Consider the following 23,088-nt stretch of genomic DNA (forward strand, 5'->3'; position numbering starts at 1 on the left):
TTTGGATGTTAAGAATTATAGGCAAAGTCACAGCCCATGGCATTTGGTCCAGGTAGAGACTATCAATGTCCACAGAATCTCCCCTATGAGCAAACTAATATCTGTGGGTCAACACGGGGAGGAGTTCTCAGCTTGAATGCCAGAGGTCCAGGAATACTTTTGCAGGTTAACAGGTAGCCACAAAAATATATCATTCCCTATCAAAAGTATAAGATAAGTAACTCTAAACCCCAAAGAATACTACTTACTTATTAATAGTTTGCCAGTCACCACTAGTCGGCTGATGATTTTCAAGTCTTGAACTCACAGCACCCTCAGCATCAGGCACTTCCAGATTTGTTAGCAGAAATTTTCCTTCTTTGGTTACAGCTGTGATATCCTTCTGTACAAAGGCAAAATAGGAAGTGTCAGCCTGCTGGGCACCTACTGTGAATGAGCTGGGTAGAAGGCAGCGTACAGCAACAGATGCAGAATAGCATAGTTCTAGCACAGCCTTTGCTTTCATCACTGAAAAGTCAAGAACTACCTCAGTACCACGGAATCCAAAAGCTGCGAGGATCTCCAAGAAGCCTCTGCCTATTGAGACAGATTTACAGTCCCCAATTTTATAGGCACAAGTACCCCAAGGCTCAGTTTGTAGCTTCCTCTCACTGGTAGAAAGTTCTAATTTAATATGGAGGCAACCTAAGCGTCCAACAACAGATGACTGGATAAAGAAGATATGGTATACATACATATATATATACAATGGAATACTACTCAGCCATTAAGAAAGAATAGAATCTTGCCATTTGCAACAACATGGATGGACTGGGAGGGTATTATGCTAAGTGAAATAAGTCAGACAGAGAAAGACAAATACCATATGATGTCACTTATATGTGGAATCTAAAAAGTAAAACAAACTAGTGAAAAAAGAAACAGAAAACTAGTGGTTACGGATGGGGAGAGGGAAGGGGGAGGGGCAACATTTCAAAAAAAGGGCCACTTAAATTCAACATATCCAGGACATCCTCCTCTCGTACTCTTTTTTTAATATTGTGCTTTACACCATATAAACATCTCTTTTTGTCTCCCTACGCAGCAATCTGTGTGAAATAAGACACACTCAACACCTCTCTATCAAAAGAAAGACCATGGAAAATTTTGGTTTGTCTCCCCTATCAGACATACCTTTAACAGGTGGTACCTTTCAGCACGAATTGCAAGAATTTCTTCCATTGCAGGAATGTCACCTGGTAGTTCTGTCTCAGCCAGTTCAGTTCCAAAGGACTGTAACATCTGAGCCGTATCTTTCACTGTGAGGGCAAAATTTTCTATAGCCTGCAAAGAGCCCGTGCATGATTCTCTTAATTCTGTGGTAACTTGGCCAGCATATCAAAACCTAGACCAGCAACTATATTAACTTTCATTTAGATATGACAGCCAAGACATATACTATGACCACTCCTCTGCAAGGAAAGTTAGCATTGGCCTTGACAATGAACCCTAACTTTGCATCTAAGCCCCTAAGAAACTTAGTGAGGTGAAGAGACTTCTTGAATATCTAAACATCTGTACTTATTTCTCAAACAATGATGAAAACCGTTTCTTAAATATGCCATGTACTGAGTAATTTGTTTTATTATCTGGCAAAACATTGTGTTTTCCTTATTTTATTTAATTTTGGAATTGCACAATTGTTTTATAATAACTACTTCTGAAGAGATATGAGAACATCAAAGCCATTTTATTATCATTTATGAACAAGTGTTAGCATTTGATGGACTAAGATGACAGAGGAACATTAGTCACAATAATTCATTCCAAGTTCTGGAGAAGATTTGAAATTATGACCCCAAAGGCTCTGCTGCCCTAAAATGTCAAGTAAGGTTTGGTTGTTCATTTTGTTTCCAAAATCAGTGACTTAGAGAAAGGACAACATTTAGAGACTATATAAACCCTCTGTTTACCATGTAACTCAAGGCATCTGCTCTTTTATTTTTAGCTTTCTAGGTTATTAAAGGCAAGCCACTGCTTATTTTGACGACTCACTTTCATATGAATGAACAGGACTGCTGAATGAAAATAAAGATGAGGAAAATAAAATCCTGATTTAAGTAAATATCATTATTTCCTTCAGAAGGGTTCCCATCCCTCTGGAATTAGAAGACCCTTATATGACAAATTCACTCTTGTGAGGCACAGAGCCCGTGCTTATCCATACATTTCTAGAACAGAAGGCATTTTTGCTACAAATTTAACTGCCCCCAGCAGAATCACTAGACTGATGAGATTAATAAGATGACTCTCATTTTCTGAGGGCAAGCCATAGGCCAGGCACAGTATCAAACATGGTACATCTGTAATCTTATTTAATCTTCTCAATAACCCAATGAGGTAAAGTCTTATTCTTCCCACTGTATAGTTGGAAAAACTGAGGCTGAGAGAGCTTTTACAACTTGCACAAAGTTATATTGATAAAAATCAGCAGTGCTAGGATTTGAACCCAAACCCTTGGTTTCTTCAAGTTACTACATGGCCACAGGAGAGGGTGGGCAGTGTAAGGTCTCCTTATTCCCTAGGCCTCTCATTTAAATGCCATCCTCAGTGACTCATCATCATTTCTAGATATTTCCTAAGCAAGAAAATCAAGATGTTGAATTATATGTTTTTGAAAAATAGGAACCCCAGAAATCTGTTTTTCCCAAGGAAGAAAAAAAAAATTCTAGAACTAGATTTCAAAGCTAAAATGAACTACAGGCTCTACAGTAAGGGCAAAAGAAACATACATTTCTGAAGGTGATCCATTCACTGTGGCTGTACTGCAAGGTGCCGCCTAACTCAGTGGTTAACTGCTTGTCATCAATGTATGTCAGCAAATCACTAACTGAGCTCAGCATAACAACCTATACAAATAAGTGAGAAAGATACCGTTAACTGCCCTCCATGGCACTCCTCCACACAGCCAACTGTACAATGAACTTTAGCATTCGTTTAGCAGAAATTTATCTTTCATAAATGGTTCTAACAATTCTCTCCTGTACATCCCACACACATGGATACGCTCCCTTCCCTCAGGGAATAACAGTTTTCATTTACAAAACATTTCTCTGTAAAATGAAAGTAATCTCCATAGAAACCCGAACACCTGACTCTCTCTGACCTAAAAATTTTGCACTGTCTGTGGTCAACCCTCTGAAAGAATGTTAAGCCCATGACAAAGGAAGGGCTTTCTGTAGTAAATTATAATTTATCATGAGGGACTGATCTTTGCAAAAGTAGCAAAATTTATGAGCACTCTTATTTCCTACACTAAAAGTGTATAAAAATATCTTCTGGAAAAAAAAAAAAAAAAGCTACTCTGAACTGCTCAGGATGTAAGTTCATGGGAGGTCAAATACATAAAACACACATTCATTTTATTCTCTAAAAATAAAATGTCCTGATTTTATACACACACACAAATACATACACACACATATATATATACACACACACACACATATATAACATATGGGATTTACATCTTTTTTCAAAACGAACTGCTTTGTTACAAATTGACTAATCTTTTCCTTTATTTTAACAGTAGGAGCAGAAGACTTTAAGGCATTTTGAATTTACATTTTTGGAAGACAAATTCTAAATTTTTTTCTTTTACATGCACTTGTGACCACATGTAAAATAACAACAACATGATACAAATTCTTCATGAGAAAGGGTCAAAACACTTAAATAATATATTCTTACCGGTAATTTGAGCATGAAATCTTCCTGACTAAATCGAAATCCAATGTCTGTGAAAGTTCGTTGGAGAAAACTGGTGGGACGAAGGACCAAAACCAAGTGCAAGTTCCCAGGGAATGAAGACTATAGGGGAAAAAACAGCACAGGAAAAAAAGAAAAAAATTGTCAAAACATGCACTCGAGTGAGCACATGGCAAAAAATATATAATCAAAGAAAACAAATTCTAAAGTCATAAAAACCACTGAAAAGATAAAACTTAAAAAATGGATGTTGATAACATCTTAAAACACGAAAATAGAAATGAAATGAATGTAAGGTCATCAGGTCAGATCCTTGCAGTGCTTGTGGCCTGGAATTTTCTCACACTGAAGTCAATCCCACATTATGAAGAATTATACTCTTAAGCTTCATTTTAAACGTGATTGTTTTTGTACTCAAATTGTTTTTAATCCTTGCAAAACAGAATCAGGAGGCAGGTTTCTAGGATAGCCCTAAAAGCCTAAAGGGAGCTGAAATAGTGAATACCTGCAGTAAACAATGGAAGAAAACTATTTTGTGGACTTGTATTTTTATTTCATCCAAGAGACATTCACCAAATATCTTCTACATGTTTCCTCCATGTATTTAAGTGAATGATTATCAGGCACTGTTAGCATTCAGTGTACACCAATTAATAACATACAGTCCCTACCCAGCTTGCAAGAAAATGACAGTCTAGAGTCCATTAGCATCATTTACTCTATAGCATGATAAGTTGATAAATGAAACAAGGGAATTAGAATAATATACAACAGGAAGGTGTAGCACAGAGCATCCTAGACCTAGGAATGTCAAAAAGGACTTGCCTAAAGAGGAATAAAGTGGATCAGACTGTTTTTCTGGTGTATCCATGTTTTCCAACTTCTTAGAATACTGGCATACAGTAGGTGGTCAAGAAGTAACTGTTAAATGAAAGAGTACAAAAGACAAGGAGGACCCTATGCAAAATTCACAAGGGCTGGAATAATATGGCCTGATATAAGTAATAAAGTACCACATTCAAATGCTTACTGTATGCCAAGTATTTTGCTAACATCATCACAGTTCCTCTTCATAACAATCCTGTGAAGTAGTTAGGCAATCTGCTTTTACAAATAAAGAAAGTGAGGCTCAGAGAGTTTAAGTATAACTTGGCTCAACTGGTGAAGTCTGAATTGGTACCCAAGTCTGTATTACATCAAGAGGTCCCAGTCAGGAAAGCTAGAGGAAGATGCTGCCGGAGGGTGGAGAGATGTAGTCATGGGAGATGGTGCTAGAAAGATGAGCAGGATCCAGACCAGGAAAGACCTTGGGTCTTTTCCTGGATGCAAGGGGAGACTCTTAAGGTTTTTAAGTAGCAGAGCAACATAATTAGATTTGCATTTTAGGAGGATCACTTTGGTTTTGGGAATGGACTGGATATGGACAAGAATGGAAGCAAACAGATGAGTTTGCATGCTGGAACAGTCATCTAAGCGAGAGATGATGAGTTTCTGAACTACAACAACAACAACAGGGATAAGGGTACAATTTAGGAGGTATAATGTGCAAAGTATGATAACTGGATATGTCTGATAAGAAAAGAATGACTATGACAGTCAATTTCCAGATTTCTGGCTTGAGTAATTAACTGGGTGAATGGTACAACCCTTATTGACATGGGAACACAAGAGAAGCAGGCTTTCAGGAGGGGGATAAGATACCGATTCTTATTCCTGGACCTATTGGGTTGGAAGGGTCAGCAGGACAACCAGATGATGTCCATCAGACAAATGGATGTACAAGGGAGGAGGGAAAGAAGCCTAGACTTGGAATATAGAATTGGGAGTCATCAGCCTCAAAAGAGCAGAGTGAAGCATAATAAAGCAAAATATGCTCAAAATGCTTTAAATACAGTCATCTTTCAGGAATGCTGAAATACTAATAATTGAGAAAAACTATAAAAGAAAAATTAATAAGATACTGTGGGGGCAGGTATATATGGGAAGTCTGTACTTTCTACTGTGAACCTAAATCTGCACTAAACAATACAGTCTATTTTTAAAAAAAGAATAACTTTCACAGAGGGATAAGACCTAGACTCTGAAATGACATTCAAAAGTGGAAATTTTTAAAATTTAATTTGAGATGGTGATAAAAACATAAACAAGTAGCAATGACAACTAAAGTGAGGGAAAGAGAACTGAATGTGACACAAATAGGGAAAAGAAAGGAGCACAAGCTTAAATCAGTAAATTAAACAACGATTACAAACAGACACAAATTGGGATGGCTATCCAACTGATCACTCCCCAAGGGGGCCATGTCTGCACTACCCTCTCCTCCCATGAGATTCTACATCCTCTCCCCACCAAATTCCTATGTTGAAACTTAAGCCACAATGTGAAGGTATTTGGTGGTGGGGTATTCAGGAGATGACGAGGTCATGAGGATGGAGCCCTCATGAATGGGATTAGTGCCCTTAAGAAAGAGGCCCCAGAGAGCTCCTTCACTCCTTCAGCCATGTGAGGACACAGAAAAGATGGCCATCTATGAAGCAGGAAGGAAGCAGGCCATCTATGAGCTCTCACCAGATACAGAATTTGCCAGCAACCTGACCTTGGACTTCAGACTCTAGAACTGTGAGAAGTAAATTCTGCTGTTTATAAGTCACACAATCTATGGTATTCTGTTATAGCATCCCATAAAGACTAAGACACTCTCTTATTAATCTTAATATTGGTTCCTAATGAGAACTGTTACCTTTCTACATGACCTTGCCCTCCTAACACACAATGATTTGTCATGGGATGAAAATTTGATGTAAGCAGAATCCAAGTCTCACACTAGCATTTTTTGAACTAGCACTAAGGGAAGGAAACTTAGAGGGTACAGTTCCAGGGCCACTGGTAGCCATGACCCCTACAGCCAGAGGAAGCTTATTTCAAAGAACAAAGCAAACAAGTATAGAGAACTGGAAACAGAAACAGAGAGTCCCAATGATACTGTATATCCTACTGTCTATTATGTTGTTTTTCAGTTGCTAAGTCATGTCTAACCCTTTGTGACCTCATGGACTGCAGCACACCAGGCTTCCCTGTTCTTCACTGTCTATTATGTACAAATGTCTACTTTAGTTTATGCTAAGAATGGTATAATACCTCCCACAGTTGTTATAAAAGTTAAAAGAAATAATAAATATAAAGCTACTTTGTCAACCCTAGAAAAAACTAATAGGGTAGTTTTTTTTTAATTTACTTGGGGTTCTTGGACTTAAGCACAAGTAGACTTAGACAAAAGGCTTTTCAGGCTATGGATAAAGGCTTGCTTAAGGGGAAACCCGGACAGGGACTTGTGAGAACTCTGGACCTATTTCTAGACTGAGAGCACTAATTCTATTTCTACCCTGAAATATTCAGTTTAGGAGTTAAGTCTTTCCTTCTTCACATGGGCAAATTACCAGTATTAGTATTATACTTAACTGCCTTGACTCAGCTTATTTTTTCACTTTTAAATGGAATCAAGGGGCTATCCTAGTGGCTCAGTGGTGAAGAATCTGTCTGCCAATGCAGGAGACACGGATTCAATCCCTGGTCCAGGAAGATCCCACATGTCGTGTGCCACAACTGTTGAGCCTGTGCTCTAGAACCCGGGAGGCACAACTACTGAACTCACATGTTGCAACTACTGAAGCCCATGCCTGTGCTCCACTGTGAAGCACCTAGAGCCTGTGCTCTGCAACAAGAGACGCCCCTGCAATGAGAATCCCACACACCTCAGTGAAGAGTAGGCCTCACTCACTGCAACTAGAGAGTAGCCCGAGCAGTAATAAAGACCCAGTGCGATGAAAAATAAATAAATGGAATGGAAAGCATCCTACGTTTGCCAACACTTAAAGCGCTTAAAGTACTCTTATTTTTATTCTTTCATGGACTCTAGGTTGATATGGCTTCATTGTCTTTTTCTGACTTTCCTTAATGTCATATTTTCTGGTATTGCATTAGAAATCTCTAGATGTGCGACCGACCCCAGGGATGACAAACTTAAAGCCTGGAATACTCGCCCCCATCCAAAACTGGGGGTGGGGGTAGGGGAGGATACTACAGGAACAGAGAAAACCATGTGGTAACTCTCTGCCCAAGGTCAGGCCCTGGTCTCTACCCTGCCACTCCTAGGAGAACAAGGTTGTCCCAGCAGTCAGGCCCCTGATCACACAATAGGGGACAAAGCAGAAAAGAGAGAGACGCAGAATCACTGTCCACAGAATCCATGGGAAAGAGAGTTCAGGCAGGGTTTGGGGGTGTTCAGCTGCTCCTAAGTCAGAGATTTCATGTTGGTTGTTTCATTAAATCAGTTATTCTGTCTATTTGATAAAATAGTTATAAACATTCAAAGCTGAATAAAATGCTTCCAAAAATATTTCTACATTCTAATCAGATCATTCTTAAGTAAAACTTCCTGATTATTTTATCATACCTTCTCCTCCCTTAATTCCTTCAAAATGTTCAGTGATTCGCTTATCACAAAAAGCCTACCAAATTTGCATTTCTAAAGAAAAAGCACTATCAAGGATGAACACTTCATTTATTGCCTGTATAATCACATTTGCAATGTTGTTCATTATAGGATAATTTTAGAATCTTTATTGAACCGCCATGCAAATCTTCCTAGAATACACGGATCCATTAAACTGATAGCTACTCTTAAATCTAAGCCATTTGAAGGAACAAATAACTTGTAGGCAACAGCTATTATTTAGTAGGCAAAACTACTAAACAACTGGGTGGCACTCAAACAATTCATTTGATTTGTCAGAGTTACATTTTTTAGAAAACTAAATTATACAGTTCACACCAAGTATATTGTTTCTATCCCTCATGTCCATTAGATCCCATGTATGAATCAGATACACTTGACTTTTTAATCCCAGTCCCACTCACTTATCCCAGATTTAAATATGTGACTGCCAAACTAATTGCAGTAAATCCACAACTTCATATGAATGACTTTTCATAGCTTCTCTCCAGCAAACACATACACACACACACACACACACACATATATATATACACACATGAACATACATTTTTATATGTCTTCAGGGCCTCTCAAAACCTTATGGTAGGAATAGGAGATTGGCTCGATGGCCCTGGGTTGGAATGTTGCTTTTTATTGAGTGACTACTATGAGAACTTTCCTCATTGTGAGCATTACTATGACATTATGTTAAGTATTTTAACCGCAGTAGATTCTGTTTTTACCCTCATTTCACAACTGGAGGAATTGAGTGTAGTAGGCAGAATAAAGGTTCCCCAAAGATGTCTACATCCTAACCCCTGGAACCTGTGAATATGTTACAAGGCAAAAGGGACTCTGTAAATGTGATTAAGTTAAGAATCTTCAGAACTTCCTTGGTGGTTCAAGTGGTAAAGAAACTACCTGCAATGCGGGAGACCCAGTTTTGATCCCTGTGTTGGGAAGATCCCCTGGAGAAGGGCATGGCAACCCACTCCAGTATTCTTGCCTAGAGAACTCCGTGGACAGAGGAGCCTGGAGGGCTACAGTCCATGGGGTCGCAGAGAGTTGGACATGACTGAGTGACTAACACCTCACCTCACCTTCTGATGGGGAAATGATCCTGGATTATTGGGTGGGAACAATGCAACCACAAGTAGAGTTATTAAACAGAGGGAGGCACGAGAATCAGAGAAGATATAACAACAGAAGCAGAGGTCAGAGTGATACAGGGCCATGAGTTAAGAAATGTGGGCAGCTTCTAGAAACTAGAATGTCAAGGAAATTGATTATCCTCTAAAGCCTCAGAAGCCCTGTTGATATCTTGGTCTTAGCCCAGTGAGACTCAGTTGGACTTCTGACCTCCAGAACTGTAACAATACATTTGGGTTATTTTGAGCTACTAAGTTTGTACTTAGTTACAGCAGCAACTGGGAACAAATATGCTAAGCTTTTGTGATGCTAAGTAATTCTTCAAGAAATTCTAGCTTACAGCAAATACAGCTCCAGACCTTTGGGCTTTCCCATTCGGTTTGGGGAAACGATGTTCTACATTCTCCAGCATGCTGCCTTACAGACCTCTAATCTGGTTGGTTATATAAACATGAAAAGGCACAGTTTCTATTTTTGCCCAAATAAACCCTAGATTTTAAAACTATAAATCGTTTCAAGAGCTTGTCAAAAAAGCAAAAGGATGTGAGCAAGGGTCAGCCTTGTTTTCTTTGATTGCTTTTTTCTTTACAGAAAAAAAAGCATGCAGCATGAGAGAGGAAACGACATTGGTTTTAGGCATTGGTTGAAGGCGATTTTTTTTTTCTTTTTTGTAGTTCCAACATGTGACTGCTTAAAGGCGCCTCGGTAAAAGTGAACATGTTGCCCATCTTCACAGGGCTCAGAGCCATTTCTCCATCTCTGAGCCCGGCCCCACCCCAGCCCTGGGGAGCAGCTCCTACTGGTTCTTCAAATTCAGGGGCAGATAATTCGCTTTCTGTCCTCTTCTCCTCCCAGAGAAGACACTGAATCCCTTCTCCTCATGCCTACCTTCAGATCACCCAACTACATGGCCTCACGACAGTTAGCACAGCAATAACAATGACCGAAGGCATCACTTGATACATTTCACTGCTGAAGCCTGGAAACTAACCTTGTTTAATGTTATTTTATGCAGCATCTAAAACGCAATTCACACAATCTCTGCCCCCTTTTCAGTTATCCTAGCTACTTCTTAAAAAACTTTTACAAGTGGCTGATACCACATAAAAGTTTGATTATTTTACTATAAAAACAATTTATACTCCTAGAGCATCTTTAGGGCAAAGAAATGGGGTCACAATAAGAAAGGAACCCTTTACTGAAAGCCTAGGACATATGCTCCAGGTTTGTTACGTATATTATCCTATGTAGCCTTTGTAACATTGCAGTGAAGTAGGTATTATGGCCTTTCCACAGATGGGCAAACTGAAGCACAGCATGGTACACTAACTAAATCCCTTGCCAAGTGACCTCAGGCATAGGACACTCCCCAGGAATGCTCTTTCCTTGTGGCTCACCCTTCTTGTCCCATATCCATTCTCAACAACCCCCCTCACTTGTTCACAGTCATTGCAATTTCCATCAAGTAGCCAGCTGAAGCCTATCTGTGGACTCTAAGGCCACTTTACCATCCTCCCAGGTGCCACCTATCGTAGCCTCCAGAATCAGCCCAACACCAGAGATTCTTCCAAGTCAAACCATGGTGTCACCAGCTGAGTTGCAAATTTTCACTCTGGTCAAGCTGTATCCATGCAAGCAGAATAAATCTGTCTTCCACTATAGTTCTAGGCTTTAGACTTAATCCAATCAATTTCATTTCAAGCTAGCTGTTCCTACGGACAACTTCAGTAATTAATTTGAGAGAAAAAGAGAGTAAAGACACCAAGAAAGATAACAGACACATATGCTATTCCTTAGAGAAGGCCATGGCACCCCACTCCAGTACTCTTGCCTGGAAAATCCCATGGACGGAGGAGGCTGGTAGACTGCAATCCATGGGGTCGCTAAGAGTCGGACACAACTGAATGACTTCACTTTCACTTTTCACTTTCATGCATTGGAGAAGGAAATGGCAACCCACTCCAGTATTCTTGCCTGGAGAATCCCAGGGACGGGGGAGCCTGGTGGGCTGCCGTCTATGGGGTCGCACAGAGTTGGACACAACTGAAGCGACTTAGCAACAGCAGAAGCAGCAGCATGCTATTCCTTAAGGTCCAAACAAATGTCATCTCCTTTGCGAGGCCTTCCCCACCAGCTAGAAGTTCTTTCAGAATAGTTATTTATGAACATGTCCTGCCTTCTCTACTAGATTGACAGCTCTTTCAGCTCTGTAGCCATTCCATGTTTACCTATGTAACCCATATTGTCTGTAGCACAATACTAGATATACCTACTCATTAAGTACTTGTGTGTTGCATTAATCTCTGTGTATATTATGGTATGTGTATAAACAGAAAGGGCTTCTCAGGTGGCACTAGTGGTAAAGAGCCTGCGTGACAATGCAGGAGACATATGAGATGCAGGTTCAATCCCTGGGTCGGGAAGATCCCCTAGAGAGGATATGGTAACCCACTCCAGTATTCCTGCCTAGAGAATCCCATGTACAGAGGAGCCTGGCAGGCTACAATCCATGGGGTCACAAACAGTCGGACACGACTAAAGTGACTGAGCATGCATGCATGCATATACAGGAAAAGAAGTTCAGAACTGAGAAAACATCTATGCATATAAAGGAATTAGGAATCTTAACACTTAAGTCAATTAATTTTGATAACAAAAGTACTTATGTCAGTTGCACCCAATATTGTAAAGGACATACACAGGCATCTGTTGTGCATCATAAATTGTCTGTTTAAAAATATTAAGCTATTATTCCCATAATACAAAATCATGTGTAGAGCTGGAGATACAATTTTGTCAAAATAAAAAGATTCATATCCTAAACTGTAATTTTAAAAATACTATCTTGTGCTAAGAGCTTTATTAGAAAATAAACCACTCACCCATGGATGTTCACTGACATTCAACAAGAATAAAATTCTTACTGGTTTATTTCCCTGATCTTACTTTTGATTCCAAGTGTCATTCTGTTCTATGACTGATTGTCACTCTCTCTTTTTTTTGTGTGTTGTCTTGATTATTTAAACAAGCAGGTATTCTATTTTAAATCATAGCATCAATAACATTATCTTAAGTTTTGAAAGAAAAAGAGCAGCACCGAAAACTGGACTGATGACCAGTTAATTATTAAATTAGCTAGTGTTATTTCACATTTCTCCAAATGACATCTAAATAGCCCTTCTGAAATTTGCTGGGAATTTGGTATATAAGTGAACCAATGATGGGAAAAATTGAAATTGTATCTGAAAGAAGAGATTTCTAAATTCTAGCTTATAAATAACAGTGAGTCACTCTTTTTTTCCTTTAAAAAAAGGTAGTCAATGGGCTAGAATTCTGCATCTTTAACATTTGAATTTGGGGAAATATTTTTTTTTAATTTGAGGAAAAACTGAAATCAGAAAGAATTCAAATCATCATACTTAACATTTTTTCACTTATCCAGTAACATGTAGCCTTTTTAAACACTGATAAAGTCATCTGCAGATCTGTCCATGATACCATAATCGACTTGTCCATGGTGAAAAGAAGGATGAATCCTTTTGTTCAATATTATTTAATTGATAACTAGTGACTTTAAGCTACTCTGCCAATATTGTTCATACACTCTTAAATAAATACCATGACGAAGGATGCTTCCTCATGAATTTGATCACATTTAGATCTTGATGCCTTAACAGTGCCCTATGTCCATATAACAGTAATCACATCAATAAAATCCACGCAAATCCAAGTCTCCATTCTCGCCCTCCGTCCTGAAAAGCCCCATTCAGCAGTTTGTGCTATAGCACCATGCTGCAGCATTCCTGCACTTGAACTTGGGAACAGGCTTTCCAGGACTGCAGGCAGAGCCCTTACCGCATTCCTTCTGAACCTCATCTTGCCTCTCGGGGGAGTTGCTTCTGCCATCTCGCCTATACACAATAATACGCTTCTTTTCCAATTGTCAATGCAACATTGATGAAATATGAGCTGCGTCTTAGGTAGTATTTAAAAGCGGCAGCCAAAAATCTCTATCAAACAAAGCTACCGTGGCTGCTTCCATTACCACCCTGGCAGCGCTGCAAAAAAAAAAAAAAAAACCCACTATCTCTGATTAGTCAGCTGACAGATCCTTTCCTACTGCTCATTGTAATTCAGAGTCCACACATTCCCCCAATTACTTAGCCTGATTGAACCTCATGGATTAGCTGGTGCTGGACTTCTCAGGAAGATCAGGCTTTTCCTAAGAGTGGAGGAAGAAAAAAAAAAAAAAACTCTCCTCCTAGGGGCTAGATGGGGCTGGCTTTCTCTGCGCATTTTGATTTTTAAGGTGGAATGCTAAGAATCTTTGTGAAGGTAGTATTAACAGATATGTTTATTCTTGCCCTACCCCGCTATGTAACTTGAAATTCAATTCTGTTTTTTATTATTATTATTAAATTCTATTCTGGGTTTAAGCCTGGGAAAGGTTAATAGTTTGTGGGATTTTGTCCTGATGATAATCTAAAAAGAACAGAACATGCAAACTTTCTGAGACGGGTAGGATTCTCTCCCGAAGGAACATTTCCCCAAAATGTGTAACTAAAAAAAAAAAAATATATATATATAGTCTCCTATCATTATGAAGTATAGCCTACCTGCATAGTTTCTTTAAAAATCTAGAAATTAAGGTCTTCAAATCAAATTATATAATTACTTCACAGACACTAGTTTAAAATAATATACGAAGACAGTTAGATCTATTTATACAATGGCTGTTTTCACCAGAAATTCTTTCTGAATGTCAACTTTTGCTCTTGAAATTAGCTTGTATTCAGTATTTACCTCTATTGCAAACAGTGTCCAATGGGCTATTAATGGTTGAGATATAATTAATGTGCTTTTGAGTATGGGTATAGAAACTATACCATAAGCAGAAGCATTTAAAATATTTAAATGAAACAACGCTGAAACTAATCTATAGCCAGTCAGATGTCCTCATCACCTGCACCCCCAACTCCTGCCTGGCAATTATGCAAATAAAGGGACCTTGGATGCAGAGCTCTTTGCTGGGCAGACTTCTCAATTCCCCACTGAGAGAGCATCCCTAGGAAACAGAAAGGGGAGCATCACTTCCCAAGAAACAAGTCATTATTCCTTTATTGACCCCAAATCAGTAGCGCTGTGCTGTGCTTAGTCACTCAGTCGTGGCCGACTCTTTGTGACCCTATGCACTGTAGCCCGCTAGGCTCCTCTGTCCATGGGGATTCTCCAGGCAAGAATACTGGAGTGGGTAGCCGTTCCCTTCTCCAGGGGATCCTCCCAACCCAGGGATCGAACCCAGGTCTCCCGCATTGCAGGCAGATTCTTTACCATCTGAGCCACCAGCAAAGCAGTATCAAGACCCAATTCCAAAACTGATGCCATATGCCAACTAGTCACTCAAAAAAAATTAATTTCATCAAACAGGTAGTTTTGGCCAAAAAGAAAAAAAAAAAAAAGCTGGGCTGGGGAATTTTAAAAATGCCTTATTATAACAAGTGCTATATTTAGTGTTAAATATTTGATTCTTATCATGAACTAAAGTTTGTTCAACAAGCCTAAGGACTGATCCTAAAGGCGAGGGCATGATAAATACCTGGATAAGTATCATTCAGCCCCACTGATAGGAGTCTGCAGTACATAGAGGGCAGATGTATTCTCTCCAAAGGAATTTTACCTCTTTCTAAAAAAAATTATTAATGTATTTGTCTATCCACAAGTCCTTTAGAAAATGATAGGAAGCAGCAAGTGGAAAGGTCACCAACTGGAATTCATGAAAATTCAATTCTTGCTCCCACTCTTTTGGTTACGTAGCTATCTGACCTTGGATTCATCACATAACCTTTCCAAAATGCGTATCGTATATCAATATAATTCCCTCATCTATAGGACAATTTATAAAGACATCCACCCACAGGACTTAATCAGGAAACAGAGAGAATCAACATTACTTAATAAATGTGAAAGTGTTTGAAAAAGCAAAAATATATTATATTAAAGTTGACGTTTTACTATTTCATTTTGGTGATTTTCATGAATCTGGTATTAATTCTTCTCTCCATTGCTTATGATTAAACACCTCTGTTTTAAGAAATAAACAGAAAAACTACCATACTGACTTGCCCAAGATGAGGAATAATTCATAATGGGTATGAAAACAATAATGATCTCATTCATGATACCGTGTAGTGTCAGTGTATTTCTTATACTCGTCAGCAAGTTAGTAGAACAAAAAAGAACACTGGTTCAGAAGTCCAACAACTTAGATTTCTGTCTTGCCTTCACAGCTAAACCAACTGCCTCTGGTGGGTGTGGCCTCCGTGTTGGTTGTGAGATGAAGGAAGAATTGCATTGGTTGATGATACTGAACTCTCAAAGAAAAACATGAATTGATTCCCAACTTCTCTGGTCTGATAGAGCAAGTTGACCACATGGCACTTTCACAGACAGCCCCACTCTTAACAGCTCAGGAACAGCCTATGGGTTTCTCAGCTCCCTCTTTTCTATGAAAGAACTATCAGACAATATCCAGATGAGCCTAATAATGTAAAAAGATCATCTCAGCTGTGGGCAAGACCACATCTCTCATACTTCTCCTTTAGAGACTCTCTGGGTCTTGGGGAGCTGGGGACTAGACTCTTATCAGGGAGATATGTCATTTTGCAGGTGACTCCCTACCCTCTCTATCCCAGGGGAAAGAAAAATCTAGAAAGATACACACCAAAATGTTAAAAAGTGCTTATTTCTGGATGGTTAGATTATTAACTATTGTTTTAAACCTCCTTCTTTATACTTTTCAATATACAATGTGTATACAACATGGCTATTGCTGTTTTATAAAAAGTTCCCATAAAAAACTGCCTTCCTTTGAAAGGCATAGGAGACTATGAATCTCTTCTCACTCAACTTGAACCATTAACTACTCATTCTTTCCTATAAGGCTTTCTATTGAGTAGAGTTGTTCAGCTCAATCTCCTTCACCAATTCTTCTCTCTAGTTTCCCACCTCTCTGTTCCATCTATTTTTTTAGCCTCCATCAGAATAAAAATAATCTGTACCCCCACAAACAGAAAGCATAATGAACAAAACAAAAATAAGAAGTTACTATAGAATAAACTGGTACTTACTGAGATTTTTTGGAGAGATATTTTGAGAGAAGACCAGGTATCCAATCTTCGATCAAGAATAATGGTAAATCGGAAGTCAGATCCATTTTGCCTAGAAGATAAGAGGAAATAATATGTTTTTATTAATAATAATCCAACTTTGCTAAATATGTCCTTGCTTCAGATTTACATTTACATGTGATGTCTGGCCCAAAGACAGATTTAGAAAGCTATCACAATGTGCCACAATGGAAAATCAATTTAATTCCATCAGACCAGTTCAGTTCAGTCACTCAGCCGTGTCTGACTCTTTGCGACCCCATGAATCGCAGCACGCCAGGCCTCCCTGTCCATCACCAACTCCCGGAGTTCACTCAAACTCATGTCCATCAAGTCAGTGATGCCATCCAGCCATCTCATCCTCGGTCATCCCCTTCTCGTCCTGCCCCCAATCCCTCCCAGCATCAGAATCTTTTCCAATGAGTCAACTCTTCACATGAGGTGGCCAAAGTATTGGAGTTCCAGCTTTAGCATCAGTCTTTCCAATGAACACCCAGGATTGATCTCCTTTAGGATGGACTGGTTGGATCTCCTTGCAGTCCAAGGGACTCTCAAGAATCTTCTCCAACACAGTTCAAAAGCATCAATTATATGGTGCTCAGCTTTCTTCACAGTCCAACTCTCACATCTATACATGACCACTGGAAAAACCATAGCCTTGACTAGAAGGACCTTTGTTGGCAAAGTAATATCTCTGCTTTTTAATATGCTATCTAGGTTGGCCATAACTTTCCTTCCAAGGAGTAAGTGTCTTTTAATTTCATGGCTGCAATCACCATCTGCAGTGATTTTGAAGCCCAGAAAAATAAAGTCTGACACTGTTTCCACTGTTTCCCCATCTATTTCCCATGAAGTGATGGGACCGGATGCCATGATCTTAGTTTTCTGAATGTTGAGCTTTAAGCCAACTTTTTCACTCTCCTCTTTTACTTTCATCAAGAGGCTTTTTAGTTCCTCTTCCTTTTCTGCCATAAGGGTGGTGTCATCTGCATATCTGAAGTTATTGATATGATTGATATATTGATATTCTACTACATTTTAAAATTTCTTTTTGCCACTTATGTCAATCTTTTAAACAGGCAAATGCCACTAAAATGGATTTGGAATACTGTGATTTGGGGCCTGGGTCAACATTGTAGACAGCTCTCCTTCATGACATCAGATTTAACTTCACGGCAATCCATCATAAGTCAATGATCCATTAATTCATTCAGAAAAACACTGTTAAATCTCTTACCTGTTCCTTGAGGGAAGGCAGTGTAATGGATAATAAAACTTTTATTTGCCCTAAAGTGACCACTTTCAAGCTTTAAGAGGTACAGTGTAAATTTTGTTTTCTGGGATTTGATTTTTGTTCATGCATGCTTAGTCACATCAGTCGTGTCTGACTCTCTGTGACCCCGTGGACCATGGCCCGCCAGGCTCCTCTGTCCATGGGATTCTCCAGGCAAGAATACTGGAGTGGGTTGCCATTTCCTTCTCCAATGATAAAGTATGAAGTGAGTGAAGTAAAGTTGCTCAGTCATGTCCAACACTTTGCGACCCCATGGACTGTATCCTACCAGGCTCCTCTGTCCATGGGATTTTCCAGGCAAGAGTACTAGAATGGGTTGCCATTTCCTTCTCCATTTTGTTCATGAGACTCTTCATAATATTACCATTTTAGATTAATGCCTTCTTAGTTTTCAGGATTAATAACCAGAAAACATTTCCTTTAAAAAAACTTGTTTGCAAACTAAATAAAATCTTTAAGGGAGCTTCGGAAACTTTCCCCTTAAAGCATTCTCATCTCAAATGATTTCTAATACCAAGAAGTTACTCCTAATCCATTTCAATATCACTTTTGAGTCTATTTAATTTTGTCTTCTTATTTTATCCTTGGAAGAAATGAAGAATATCTGTCTAGCTATTAGCTAGTGACAGTTTCTTTTAGACTTTAAAGTATGATCATCATTTTCAACCTATGTTCTTCTGCATGGGGACAAATACTTCTTGGCCCCCAATTTTGTTTTCATAGATCCTCAGTATAATTTTTATAGCAATTTAAGTAGAGTCAGCTTCAGCTTCTAAGTTATTTCTTATCTATTCTGAAAGTGAGTCTTACAAATCATTTACAATAATAATAGCCACACTAAAACATCATTTTCTTGTTATTACATTCAAATAGGTATCCAAAAAAGAAACCAAATTGAAGAAAACAATGTAATGAAATGCTGTACCTTGCAACAGACGTCAAGTAAGTCAGTACTTTTGCTATAACTTCTTCTGGTATGCATTTGAAATTACAATTTTCTGGAAACGTAATGATCCAAGCATCATCCTTTCCCCGGCCACCTAAAACAGTATCAAAAACCACGTTAACATTTATGTCATAACAATGTAAAAAAGGAGATTTTAGATTTGAGAGAGGTGATAAAGAAGACAGGTTGGGACCAATGCAACTTTTATATGGATGATGACCTCCACAGAAACCAAAATGGCACCATGCTCCTGCTTAAGTACAAAAAGTGGCAGGGTGGGGCACTTACCCGGGGGCCAGTGATTAAGACTCCACGTTTCCGATGCAGAGGGTGAGAGTTCAATCTCTGGTCGGGGAACTAATATCCCATGTGCCATGTGGCATGGCCAAAACATCTTTTAAAAATGCAACAGGGTGGTTTTGAAATTGAAAAGAAGAAAGAAAGAAAAAGAGAGAGGGGGAAAGACAAAAGAAAGAAAGGAAGAGGGGAAGGAGGAAGGAATAAGAGACAGCAAAATGAGGAAAAAATGTCACGGAATGTGTGTAATAAACATAGTTGAAAATATCACTGATCCCTCATATTGGACAACCATGGGTATTGGGAAATAACTGTTTCTATACCAATACTATGAGTTTAAATTCAAAATGAGTCACTGACAGCTTGATAATAAGTGGAAACCTTGAAAACATTGACCACTTAGAGTCAGGGTGAACATGAAAGAGTACAGTATACAAACTACAGGTATTAAGTAATGTTCTAACAGATTGGTGGAAGAAACAACATAAGGAATAATAGCGACAATGGTATAGGAATCTTACTAATGCAAAGAAAGAAAGACCACAAAGCATAAAATTCAGTGTTCATACCACTCCACAGCCCTCTACACATCCTGGAGGATTGAGAATGAAAGCCACCTAAGTGCAGGGGTGAAAATTCCATTTGCCTAAGGTCCCACTCTATAGTCAGCCTAACACCTGGGCACAGAGTAGGTGCTCAATACATATTTAGTGTTAAATGGAAGTTGAGGGATTATTTTAGGAGGCAAGTTGCAGGATGGCCTTTGAATCTGGCTTGCTAAAAGAAAATTTTTGAGAGATTTTGTTGTAATTCTTATTTGGCTGAATTTAAGTGACTAGAGATATAAGACATAAAAAAATTCAATATGCAATAAAACTATGACAAAGGCAAAGGAGATAAAGTAGAATGATAAAACAACTAATTCCAAAAGAAAGCAAAAATGGAAGGAAAAAACAAAGAACTAACAGGACAAATAGAAAACAAATAGTAAAATGATAGATTTAAACCAAGCCATATGCATAATCACATTATAACGTGATTGTAAATGTGAAGTGTAAATGATTTTGACACTTCAATTAAAAGTTAGAGATAGTCTAATTGAATAAAACAATCAAGACCCAACTATATACTGTCTACAAGAAACAGACTTTAAATATAAAGGCACAATGCATTAAAAGGAAAAAGATGAAAAAAGATATATCATGCTAATTAGTTCAAAGGAGACTGTCTAATATCAGACCAAATAGATTTGTCAAAATTAGAAGATCATTTGATAACCAAACGGTGGTAAATTCATCAAGAGGACATAACATTCCTAAGTGCTTATGTATCTGATAACAGAGCTTCAAAATACAAGAAAGAGGGATGGTATGGGGAGGGAGGTGGGAGGGGGGTTCAGGATGGGGAACACGTGTACACTCGTGGCGGATTCATGTTGATGTATGGCAAAGCAAATACAATATTGTAAAGTAATTAGCCTCCAATTAAAATAAATTTATATTTAAAAAAAAGAAACAAAATGGATAGAGCTCCAAGGAGAAATAAACAAATTCACAATTTTAGTCAGAAATTTCACCACCCCTCTGCATTTCTGATAGAAGAAGTAGCTGGGAAATTCACTAGGAAACAGTGCACCTGAACAACAATTTCACCACAGTGACTTAAGTAATGTTTCTAGAATACTCTATCCAACAAAAGCAGAACACACACTCTCCACTAGAGCACTTGGGAAAAGGTCAAATTCATTCCTTGCCTTAATCTTTCTCAACAGAAACTTAAGGGAGGGTCCCCATTCCCATAATACTTTTTTAATCAGACTAGGCCAAAGTAATGAATCAAACTAGACAAAAATAATAAATCAAATGATGATAAATCTTTATAACATTCTAGACGTAAAGAGCAAGATGAAGAAAGATAATCATGGAAAATGATGGCATCCACCCAAGAATTTTAAAGGAACTCAAAGGAGAAACTGTACAACTCTGAATCAAGAGATTTAGCCAAGTATGAAACAAGGGGCTCTATAGATAGGGTATGGTGTAGAATTAGGAATATAAATAATATATAACATATAATGCAACATATATATAAGTTAGACTTGCCGAGCAGTATTTAGGCAAAGATCCCCTGGAGAAGGAAATGGCAATCCACTCCAGTACTATTGCCTGGAAAATCCCATGGACAGAAGAGCCTGGTAGGCTACAGTCTATGGGGTCGCAAAGAGTCCGACACGACTGAGCGACTTCACTTTCACTTTCACTGTCATACCTATCAAAGGAAAGAATGTTGGTTCTTATAAGGGTAGATTCTCATCAACTAATCAATAAACTGTTATCACCACTGAGTACCCACAAGTGTTGCTGTTGTTGTTTAGTCGCTAAGTCATGTCTCAGTCTTTGCGACCCCATAGACCACAGCCCACCAGGCTCCTCTGTCCATGGGATTTCCCGGGCAAGAATATTGGAGTGGGTTGCCATTTCCTCCTCCGGGGGTCTTCCCAGATCAGGGATAGAACCCACATCTCCTTCATTGGCAGGCAGGTTCTTTACCACTGAGCCATCAGGGAAGCACAAGTGCTGTATGTACTAGGTAGTAAACATGTGAGAAAAGAAAGGAGATATTGATATTCTAAATAGGGAGGGTTTTGTTATTTTTAACATTGGGAACCCTTTCTTCAAAAGAAACGATAGGCAAGACATATTTTGAAAACTATAAAGATCAGATAAGACAGGAAATTATGGAGAGTGATCTAGATCGGGAAACAGGTCCCAAGGGTGTTTCTATTTGAACACAATTTTAAAAACACTGAGGAGCTTCAGTAAAATCCCTTAATCTCAGTAGTAACATTCCTTAATCTCAATAGTGAAAGCCTATTTTATATATATACATTTATACCACTTATAAAATAAAAACATAAAACCTCATTAAGTCACCACTAATTCACAATTACTGCTAATTCTAATCATTAAAGCAGAAGCCAGATTGAAGTGTCCAATTAGGATCATCTATAAAGTAAATGCTCATTTGGTAAACCAAGCATGTAGGTATCATTTTAGGAGAATAATTTAACTACTTAAAAGGAATAAGATGGTCTCTTGTACTCTGAACACCTAAGAAGGATTTTCATACAAACAACACATATACTTGTAAACTGTTCTTATCCATTTAATACAATAACTATAATGTTTAATGGCATAGTTCAAGTTACTCTAACACCTGAAAGGAATTTGCTTGTCTTTAAGCAAAGTTTCCCCTAGATATCTGACCAGATTAAAACAAGAGGGGTGGTTTCCTATTGCTGTATCTCTAAAAATATGTAATGCTATTGAGCAGCTTTATTCACAAGAGCCAAAAGGTGCAAGCAACCCAAATGTCCACCAATGGATGAATGGATAAACAAATTAACTCATCATACAGTGGCATATTCTTCAGCCTTAAAAAAGGAAGGAAATTCTGATATATGCTACAACATAGAAAGACCTGGAGGACATTATGCGAAATAAAAAAAGCTAGTCACAAAAAGACAAATATAGCATGAGTCCACTCATATGAGGCACCAAGAATAGTCAAATATGAAGATACAGAAAGTATCAATATAATGGTAATTGCCAGGTGTTATAGGGAGGAGGGAAAGAGGGGTTATTTTTTAACCAGTTCATGGAGAAGGCAATGGCAACCCACTCCAGTACTCTTGCCTGGAAAATCCCATGGGCAGAGGAACCTTGTAGGCTGCAGTCCATGGGGTCATGAAGAGTCGGACACGACTGAGCGACTTAACTCTCACTTTTCACTTTCACACATTGGAGAAGGAAATGGCAACCCACTCCAGTGTTCTTGCCTGGAGAACCCCAGGGACGGGGGAGCCTGGTGGGCTGCTGTCTACGGGGTCGCACAGAGTCGGACACGACTGAAGCAACTTAGCAGCAGCAGCAGCAGCAGCAGCAGAGAGTTTCAGTTTTACAAGACAAGAAGAGTTCTGGAAATGGATGGTGGA

The 23,088-nt window shown here is 38.7% G+C and overlaps 1 protein-coding gene across 5 annotated transcripts in view; it reads right to left on the bottom strand.

Annotated features, from left to right (window-relative positions):
- MCF2 (MCF.2 cell line derived transforming sequence) overlaps positions 1-13,573 on the bottom strand; it is a 67,844-nt gene extending 54,271 nt beyond the window's left edge. For 2 of the 5 annotated variants that reach the window (XM_055563533.1, XM_055563532.1), the window contains exons 1-5: positions 13,247-13,569; positions 3,730-3,849; positions 2,772-2,888; positions 1,174-1,323; positions 249-382 (exon numbers count right to left, since the gene is read on the bottom strand). In XM_055563533.1, coding sequence (XP_055419508.1) covers positions 249-382; positions 1,174-1,323; positions 2,772-2,888; positions 3,730-3,849; positions 13,247-13,297 — 572 coding nt within the window. In that variant the 5' untranslated portion in view covers positions 13,298-13,569. Of the gene's footprint in view, positions 1-248; positions 383-1,173; positions 1,324-2,771; positions 2,889-3,729; positions 3,850-13,246 lie in introns of all 5 variants that reach the window. The other 3 variants (XM_055563536.1, XM_055563535.1, XM_055563534.1) reach the window with 2 other exon arrangements.
- Positions 13,574-23,088: the final 9,515 nt, after the last annotated feature.

The sequence above is a fragment of the Bubalus kerabau genome, chromosome X (genome assembly GCF_029407905.1).
Source record: "Bubalus kerabau isolate K-KA32 ecotype Philippines breed swamp buffalo chromosome X, PCC_UOA_SB_1v2, whole genome shotgun sequence".
Taxonomy (NCBI): domain Eukaryota; kingdom Metazoa; phylum Chordata; class Mammalia; order Artiodactyla; family Bovidae; genus Bubalus; species Bubalus kerabau.